Genomic DNA, 10000 nt, shown 5'->3' with positions numbered 1-10000 from the left:
CTGCCGCCGTGGAAGGGCAGGTTCATGTACTCCGGGATCTCCTCGTACAGCGGAACGTTCTCGTACTCCACGTCATCGCTGCACTCCGCCTCATCGCAGTCCCCGCTGATGTCGGGCCCCTCGATGTAGCTGCTGGGCCGCCCGGGGCCGTTCTGGCCCCAGCGCTTGGACTCCATGTTGGGACACTCCAGGGAGTGTCCGCTCTTGGCCAGCAGCTTGGGCAGCATCTTCATAGACATGCGAAGCTCCAGCAGCTTCCGGAAGGAGAGGCTCCTCTTGTGGGGGTCCACGCGGGTCGCCAGGTCCGCCGCGGAGAAGGACTGCGCCCTCTGCTTGCCCCCCAGCGCGGGGGGGGCTCGGCTCTTTGCGGGCACGCTGCTCCTGGTGGGCATCTGGCGGCTGAAAAAGCTGAAGCGCCAGGCGGCCTTCTCCTGCGGGGGCGCGGGCAGATCCCTCATGGGGCCGTGAGGAGGCGGCGGGGGGCCGACGGAGGGCGGCGGCGGCGGCGGGGCGGCGGGCAGGCTGTGTCTCTGAGGTTTCCGGGGCGGCGCCTTCGCCGAGGGGTGGTCCTCGGCGGAGAAGGCTTTCCTGGCGTGCAGCATGGGCGGGGGGCAGCCCAGCTTGATCTGCTTGGGGAGGCTGTGAGTGACGGGGTAGCGCTTAAAGTCCCCGTAGCCGTCCTCCTCCTCGCCACACGCCTCCCGATGCCCGTCACCCTCCTGGCTCAGGTCGGCCTGGGAGAGCAGACTTAGGGAGTGCGAAGTGTTTTTGCTGAGTTTTGACACGCGGGCCGGTCTGTGGAGGCGAGGCGAGAGGGAGGTCTGCCGGGGAGGGGGGACAGGTGCACTGGGCTCATCCTCACCAGGACTGAAGTCTTCCTGGGAAGGAAAGGGACTGGAGTCCTCCTCAGGCTTCTGATGCTCCTCCTCCTCCTCCTCCTGGACTCCGGCCTCCAGGCCGTCCTGCCTCACCAGCGCGGGCTTCCTGACCCTCCGAGGCTGGGGGACGGGGAGAGGCTTACTTGGGGCCGCGGGGACGCCCAAGTCCGGGTGTGCGCAGGTGCTTTCCATGTGGAGACGTTGCGCAGGAGGAGTGGAGATGATGCTGCCTGCAACATCACAGCCGGCGTCTGCCCAACGCAACTCGGCGTCCTCCGTGACGGGCGAGTCTCCGTCATTCCCGCGCGCCTCCCTGCCCGGCCTGTCCAAGTGTCTCTGTCTCTGAGGCTTGTCCCGTGGCCTTTTGCCGACCCCCTCGCTCTTCTCCAGGCACACGTGCTCCTCGCTTGCCGCCGCTGGTTCGTGCAGGCCGTTCTTTAGCTCGTCCGCTTCGCGCACGCCGTTCTCCAGGCGCCGGCACTGGGCGCGGTCCTGCAGCCCGCATGAGCAGGCGGGAACAATGTAGCATAATTCCGGCTCGACAGACTGGGATAAAATCCCATTTTTAGCACTGATGAGCGAGAGGTCTTCCTCTAGCGCCTCCTCCTGGTCCTGAGGTGAGATGGCGTCGGGTTTGGGCGGCGGCGACGCTGTAGGGGGGGATTTGAGGATGCAGGGCTTGGGGGCAACAGCCGGCTTGGTCCTCTTGAGGGTGGCGGGGGAAGGCAGGCAGACGACGGCGGGGGCGGGCTGGGCGAGCAGGCCCGGTTTGGGGGCGATGGGTGGCGGGGAGGGCTTGGCGACAGCGGGAAGTTTAGGCTTGGGCGCTAATGGAGGTTTCTTCACACCTGTGTGGAGAACACAAATAGTTAAAGCTTCCTTCCTCTAAAAGATGTCAAACTCAAGGCCCGGGGGCCAGATCTGGCCCACGACATCATTTTATCTGGCCCGCAAACACCCGGAAATGATATGTGTCCAGTGTTTCCCATAAACTGCCAAGATACCTGTGGCGGTGGGGGCGTGGCTATGGGCGTGGTCATCATGACATCTTCGAGTAATTTGCATAATTTACTACAATATGATTTTCTCTAAAAAGGCTCAAAAAATGTATACTTACTAATTAATAATAACAGTTTTGTTTTAAACGTCCATCCATTCATCCATTTTACAATATAATTACAACACTTTATGTACATATTTATATACAGATTTGAACAATAAGTTATTCACTGAAATATATTTATTAATTGTGGTTCTTACAAAAAATATATCTTATAAAATATAAAAGCTAAAATGTCTCTTAAAGCTCTGCCCCTTTAATTAGTGCATACTAAATAATTTAACTTTAGCCTACTACTACAACCATATTATTTACCAGCAACATAAAGTGAAACAGAGGCAGAGGTGTCCTGCCACAGTCAGTAACAAATAAACAGGAAACAGTAGTGGTCAAATACAAATAAGGCAACAAGAGAAGTGTCCTACACTTCCCTTTTGTAAAGTAAATCTGAACAGCCTATATGGGCATCTACATCAACTATATGATTTGCCTGAGAAGCTGGACAGGACAAAAAAAATAAAATAAATAAATAAAAAAAATTAAAAAAAATATTTTTTTTCTTTTATTTTTTTTTTAACTTGTGGCGGACGTAATTCTTCCGTGGCGGGCCGCCACAAATAAATGAATGTGTGGGAAACACTGGTGTCAATAAAGTACTTCATATTTTCTCACTAAATGTAATGGATTCTTTTCATTTTGACAGAAAAAATATAAGTACCGTATTTTCCGGACTATAAGTCGCAGTTTTTTCCATAGTTTGGCCGGGGGTGCGACTTATACTCAGGAGCGACTTATGTGTGAAATGATTAACACATTACCGTAAAATATCAAATAATATTATTCATCTCATTCACGTAAGAGATTTATAAGATTTCATGGGATTTAGCGATTAGGAGTGACAGATTGTTTGGTAAACGTATAGCATGTTCTATATGTTATAGTTATTTGAATGACTCTTACCATAATATGTTACGTTAACATACCAGGCACCTTCTCAGTTGGTTATTTATGCCTCATATAACGTACACTTATTCAGCCTGTTGTTCACTATTCTTTATTTATTTTAAATTGCCTTTCAAATGTCTATTCTCGGTGTTGGCTTTTATCAAATACATTTCCCCAAAAAGTGCGACTTATATATGTTTTTTTCCTTCTTTATTGTGCATTTTCGGCAGGTGCGACTTATACTCCGGTGCGACTTATACTCCAAAAAATACGGTAGGTTTGGACACAGTGCATTATGGGTAATGGCAGTCAGATATGGTGGAATCGGGCCACACAGTTTTTTGACCTTAGTCTTACTTTTTCTTACTCTCTGTTACTGTAACACACTCACTTTATTTTGCCATACATTTTTCCCCCCCACATTGTTATTGTTTGATGTTTTGGAATGATTAAGTTCAAAAGTAGCAAACGATACACAAAACGAAGAGGAGTGTCTGGAGTTTTTGTTGTTGCCGCAGCAAGCGAGAGGCGGAGAGAGTAGAGGAGCGTCTAGCTAAGGCTTCATTAGGAAACTGCAGCAGCCATAACTGCGTCGGGGCCCCTCAATGAAAACCGAGTTTGACATCAATGCTCTAAAGCCGGCGAAAAAACAGCTGCAAGCTCAGGTTACAGCCAAGGTCAAGGGGTCACCCTCGGGGTCATTGTGTGCAAGAAATCGTTCAACACACTCGATGTAACCTTGGATACATTCTGACTCATTTTGCTACCTGAGGCATGCTGGAATTACATTGAAGTCAACAGTAAGAAGTAATTAGTCACAAAGTGTGAGGGTTATGTAACAGGATGCTACTTTTGACATCACCCGGTCGTCTTTTGAAAAGACCAATGACCACTAAATGCTTTACCAGACACCAAACATAAATACGTGTGAGTATTTATGTTATTCACATGTGAACAATGCTTTATAATAGACTGTATTTGTATTATTCACACGTGAATAATGCTGTATAATAGACTGTATTTGTATTATTCACATGTGAATAATGCTGTATAATAGACTGTATTTGTATTATTCACATGTGAATAATGCTGTATAATAGACTGTATTTATATTATTCACATGTGAATAATACTGTATAATAGACTGTATTTATATTATTCACATGTGAATATTGCTGTATAATAGACTGTATTTATGTTATTCACATGTGAATAATGCTGTATAATAGACTGTATTTATATTATTCACATGTGAATAATGCTGTATAATAGACTGTATTTATATTATTCACATGTGAATAATGCTGTATAATAGACTGTATTTATATTATTCACATGTGAATAATGCTGTATAATAGACTGTATTTATATTATTCACATGTGAATAATGCTGTATAATAGACTGTATTTATGTTATTCACATGTGAATAATGCTGTATAATAGACTGTATTTATATTATTCACATGTAAATAATGCTGTATAATACACTGTATTTATGTTATTCACATGTGAATAATTCTGTATAATAGACTGTATTTATTTTATTCACATGTGAATAATGCTGTATAATAGACTGTATTTATGTTATTCACATGTGAACAATGCTGTATAATAGACTGTATTTATATTATCCACATGTGAATAATGCTGTATAATAGACTGTATTTATATTATCCACATGTGAATAATGCTGTGTAATAGACTGTATTTATGTTATTTACATGTGAATAATGCTGTATAATAGACTGTGTTTATATTATTCACATGTAAATAATGCTGTATAATAGACTGTATTTATGTTATTCACATGTGAATAATGCTGTATAATCGACTGTATTTATATTATTCACATGTGAATAATGCTGTATAATAGACTGTATTTATGCTATTCACATGTGAATAATTCTGTATAATAGACTGTATTTATGTTATTCACATGTGAATAATGCTGTATAATCGACTGTATTTATATTATTCACATGTGAATAATGCTGTATAATAGACTGTATTTTTTTATTATTCACATGTGAATAATGCTGTATAATAGACTGTATTTATATTATTCACTTGTAAAAACATACCTAAATGTTTATTGTCTATTGTGAGCGAACTATGGTGCTGAATTTTCCCCAGGGATCAATAAAGTACTTTCTATTCTATTCTAAACTGCATTAGGAATATAGCACATTCAGACAAATTATTTTGTAATCACTTTGTGCATGTGAACTAATGCTTGATGGGGCGATAATGACTAACATTTTAATGTGATTTAGGGAACGTAATGTACAAAACCCCAAACCGGTGAAGTTGTCACGTTGTGTAAATGGTAAATAAAAAGAGAATACAATGATTTGCAAATCCTTTTCAACTTATATTCAATTGAATAGACTGCAAAGACAAGATACTTAAAGTTCAAACTGAGAAAGTTGGTTATTTTCTTGGCAAATATTAGCTCATTTGGAATTTGATGCCGACAAAGTGTTTAAAAAAAGCTGGCACAAGTGGCAAAAAAGACTGAGAAAGTTGAGGAATGCTCATCAAACACTTATATGGAACCTCCCACAGGTGAACAGGGTAATTGGGAACAGGTGGGTGCCATGATTGGGTATAAAAGCAGCTTCCATGAAATGCTCAGTCATTCACAAACAAGGATGGGCCGAGGGTCACCACTTTGTCAACAAATGCCTGAGCAAATTGTCCAACAGTTTAAGAACATTTCTCAACGAGCTATTGCAAGGAATTTAGGGATTTCACCATCTACGCTCCGTAATATCAAAAGGTTCAGAGAATCTGGAGAAATCACTGCACGTAAGCGATGATATTACGGATCTTCAATCCCTCAGGCGGTACTGCATCAAAAATCGACATCAGTGTGTAAAGGATATCACCACATGGACTCAAGAACACTTCAGAAAACCACTGTCAGTAACTACAGTTGGTCGCTACATCTGTAAGTGCAAGTTACATCTCTACTAATCAAAGCGAAAGCCATTTATCAACAACACCCGGAAACGCCGCCGGCTTCGCTGGGCCCGAGCTCATCTAAGATGGACTGATGCAAAGTGGAAAAGCGTTCTGGGGTCTGACGAGTCCACATTTCAAATTGTTTTTGGAAACTGTGGACGTCGTGTCCTCCGGAACAAAGAGGAAAAGAACCATCCGGATTGTTTTAGGCGCAAAGTGTAAAAGCCAGCATGTGTGATGGTATGGGGGTGTATTAGTGCCCAAGGCATGGGTAACTTACACATCTGTGAAGGCACTATTAATGCTGAAAGGTACATACAGGTTTTGGAGCAACATATGTCGTTTTCATGGACGCCCCTGCTTATTTCAGCAAGACAATGCCAAGCCACGTGTTACAACAGTGTGGCTTCGTAGTAAAAGAGTGCGGGTACTAGACTGGCCTGCCTGTAGTCCAGACCTGTCTCCCATTGAAAATGTGTGGTGCATTATGAAGCCTAAAATATGAGAAGGGAGACTGTTGAACAACTTAAGCTGTACATCAAGCAAGAATTGGAAAGAATTCCACTTCAAAAATGTGTCTCCTCAGTTCCCAAAGGTTTACTGAGTGTTGTTAAAAGGAAAGGCCATGTAACACAGTGGTAAAAAATGCCCCTGTGACAACTTTTTTGCAACGTGTTGCTGCCATTAAATTCTAAGTTAATGATTATTTGCCAAAAAAATGAAGTTTCTCAGTGTGAACATGAAATATCTTGTCTTTGCGGTCTATTCAATTGAATATAAGTTGAAAAGGATTTGCAAATCATTGTATTCTCTTTTTATTTACCATTTACACAACGTGACAACTTCACTGCTTTTGGCTTTTGTACAAACAATTAAATGAATAAATATTAGCCAGGCACGACAAGACGAATTGATCCAAATATGATGACAATAACATCAAAGAGTCTAACGTACTTTAAACGACACCGACGAGGTCGAGAATCCTCAATTATGTGATTTGTAAGCGGAGTTCTGCACGCTCAAATAAAGCGCCAAGTAAAGTGAAGCTAAAGGACACAAAACAAAGTTCAATTGCATTTTAAGCGCAAACAAAGCCGGAGTTGAATGTTTTTTTTGTTTTTTTTGTTGTTAGGATTGAGGAGAAGTTGCAGCAAGATTAGGACAGATGTTACAAGACAAAGGAGTTGACTTCATGCAGCTGCAACTGTGACTCTTCAGGAAAGGGAGTTTTATTTGATTGTCAGCATTTTGAAAAGCTCCCAAAGTGAGGTTGACTCTTTTCCTATTGTGCATTTTTGGAAGCTATTTTCAGGGGGGAAAAGCTGTAATTAACTGCGGCTGTGCAACAACAGTGGATGCTATCTTTAAACAACCACTCCTGTTGTTTTTTCCTTTAACACAAAACGTTCTAGATGGTCTGAAAAGTCCGATTTTGTTCATTTTTAAGTCGGAAACAAACCTGCTGTGCTCATGACTCCAGACTTGCTCCTTCCTCCATGAGTAACGTAAAAAAGTACTTTCAATGGAGGAGCCAGAAGGTCTTCGTTCTTTCCTCTCTCGGCAACATGTTTCCCTCCCCTCGGAAATCCGCTCTCGGAGAAGGAAACACAACGCGGTCCGTCGCTGTTATTCCTTATCTCGTTCACACGACCACTGATAAAAACATTTATCCTCGCTCCATTTTTCCCAGCGTTTTTTTCGGCTTCGGCAAACTTTTGTCGATTGTGTCAAGAGGAAAGTGACAACAGGAAAACACTTCCTGTCATCGTAATAAAAGTACACCGTATTCCCTAAGTGACGAGTTTAGAGTGTCAGCGTGAGTATGTATTTAAACGCATCGCTTATAACTTACACTAACAGTACACTACAAGCTATTTTTTGGTAGATTTGTTTCGGTTTCCACTCCTCTTCCTTTTACAATGTTTTATTTTGAAGTAACGCTCTTCGACTTCCCCCTAGATGTTGCCGCTTCACTGTTAATTTCCTCGCTTGCCTCTTCTAACGGTTGGGCGTGTTTCCAATGACCACAGGGGGCGCTGTGACAACAACAAGCGTCGGTGTTTCCGGGAGAAAACCCCAACGCCTGATGGGAGATGTAGTATTGATAAAAACATTTATCCTCGCTCCATTTTTCCCAGCGTTTTTTCGGCTTCGGCAAACTTTTGTCGATTGTGTCAAGAGGAAAGTGACAACAGAAAAACACTTCCTGTCGTCGTAATAAAAGTACACTGTATGTGACGAGTTTAGAGTGTCAGTGTGAGTATGTATTTAAATGTATCGCTTATAACGTACTCTAACAGTACAACACAAGCTATTTTTGGTAGATTTGTTTCGGTTTCCACTCCACCCTCTTTTACAATGTTTTATTTTGAAGTAACGCTCTTCGACATCCCCCTAGATCAGGGGTCGGCAACCCGCGGCTCTAGAGTCGCATGTGGCTCTTTAGCGCCGCCCTAGTGGCTCTCTGAAGCTTTTTAAAAAATGTATGGAAAATGGAAAAAGATGAGGGGAAACATTTTTTTTTTGTTTTAATATGGTTTCTGTATGAGGACAAACATGACACAAACCTCCCTAATTGTTATAAAGCACACTGTTTGTATTAAACATGCTTCACTGATTCGAGTATTTGGCGAGCGCCGTTTTGTCCTACTAATTTTGGCGGTCCTTGAACTCACCTTAGTTTGTTTCCATGTATAACTTTCTCCGACTTTCTAGGACGTGTTTTATGCCACTTCTTTTTCTGTCTCATTTTGTCCACCAAACTTTTAACGTTGTGCGTGAATGCACAAAGGTGAGTTTTGTTGATGTTATTGACTTGTGTGGAGTGCTAATCAGACACATTTGGTCATTGCATGACTGCAAGCTAATCGATGCTAACCTGCTATTTAGGCTAGCTATATGTACATATTGCATCATTATATCTCATTTGTAGCTATATTTGAGCTCATTTAGTTTCCTTTAAGTCATCTCAATTCAATGTATATCTCATGACATAATATCTGTATGTAATATGGCTTTTAATTTGTTGCGGCTCCGGACAGATTTGACCCCTGTACTAGATGTTGTCACTTCACTGTTCATTTCCTCGCCTGCCTCTTCTAACGGTTGGGCGTGTTTCCAATGACCACAGGGGGCGCTGTGACAACAACAAGCGTCGGTGTTTCCGGGCGAAACCCCGCAAAGCCTGATGGGAGATGTAGTATTGACGTGGTTTAACAAGCCGGCCAAACCAGCGACTTCTCCGCCTCCCTCCGTCCAGACACAGTGAGCTACGCGCAGATGGAGGAGCGCAATGACGGAGGAGTTTGATGAAGATGTTGTATTTGAGGTCGGTATTACGACGTGGCGGCTGCGTGACACTTTGTTTAGCCGATTGCTTTGTCATGCTGATGTCAATATAGGCTGTCGTTAGCCGGCTAGTTGGCTAGCTAGGATAACACAATAACAAACATTGCTGAAATAAACACACAAGGACACAGTTTATTCTCATATTGCTGCTTTACTAGCTCTTATTAAGAGGGGACGAGCGGCGTAAGTTTATTATAAGTAGCTCTTTACACTAGGCGGGGATGAGCAGACAGAACCATGACGTCAGTTCTGAAACACACACACACATTCTTGTATTTGTTACCTTCTTGAGACCTCCGAAAAGTGCCTACCTCTTCAGAATCAGAATAGTTTTATTGCCATTGTTTGAGAACGGGTTCACAAACTAGGAATTTTTCTTGGTGCAAACGTGCGACATAAAACACATATAACACATATTTGGTATAAAAAGAGCTGTGACTGAGCTATCAGATAGACTTAGAAGGAATTCAAGGAGCTGCTGTTAAGAGTTATTGTTCATTTGCCTGATGGCCGAGGGGAAAAACTGTTCAGGTGGCGGGAGGTGTGGGTCTGGATGGAGCGTAGTCTCCTGCCTGAGGGAAGAGGGGAGAATAGTGTGTGTCCAGGGTGAGAAGAGTCAGCTGTGATCCGACCCACACGCCTCCTGGTCCTGGAGGAGAACAAGTCCTGGAGGGATGGGAGCTTGCAGCCAATCACCTTCTCAGCAGCACGTACGATGCGCAGCAGTCTATTCTTATCCTGGACTGTGGCGCCGGGGAACCACACTGTGATGGAGGAGGTCAGGATGGACTCTATGATGGCTGA

At 43.3% G+C, this 10000-nt stretch overlaps 2 protein-coding genes across 3 annotated transcripts in view; one reads left to right on the top strand and one right to left on the bottom strand.

Annotated features, from left to right (window-relative positions):
- fgd6 (FYVE, RhoGEF and PH domain containing 6) overlaps positions 1 to 7736 on the bottom strand; it is a 49321-nt gene extending 41585 nt beyond the window's left edge. Inside the window, exons 1-2 of the mRNA XM_062066427.1 lie at positions 7308 to 7736; positions 1 to 1726 (exon numbers count right to left, since the gene is read on the bottom strand). The exon at positions 1 to 1726 is cut by the window's left edge and continues 87 nt beyond it. Coding sequence (XP_061922411.1) covers positions 1 to 1726; positions 7308 to 7320 — 1739 coding nt within the window. The 5' untranslated portion in view covers positions 7321 to 7736. The remainder of the gene's footprint in view (positions 1727 to 7307) is intronic.
- Positions 7737 to 8518: 782 nt separating this feature from the next.
- The window catches only part of vezt (vezatin, adherens junctions transmembrane protein), an 18074-nt gene continuing 16592 nt past the window's right edge, over positions 8519 to 10000 (top strand). For both annotated transcript variants that reach the window (XM_062066423.1, XM_062066422.1), the window contains exons 1-2: positions 8519 to 8639; positions 8979 to 9176. In XM_062066423.1, the coding sequence (XP_061922407.1) occupies positions 9141 to 9176 (36 nt within the window). In that variant the 5' untranslated portion in view covers positions 8519 to 8639; positions 8979 to 9140. The remainder of the gene's footprint in view (positions 8640 to 8978; positions 9177 to 10000) is intronic.

Source organism: Entelurus aequoreus, linkage group LG12, assembly GCF_033978785.1.
Source record: "Entelurus aequoreus isolate RoL-2023_Sb linkage group LG12, RoL_Eaeq_v1.1, whole genome shotgun sequence".
NCBI classification, from domain to species: domain Eukaryota; kingdom Metazoa; phylum Chordata; class Actinopteri; order Syngnathiformes; family Syngnathidae; genus Entelurus; species Entelurus aequoreus.
This window is presented reverse-complemented; position numbering and strand designations above follow the sequence as displayed.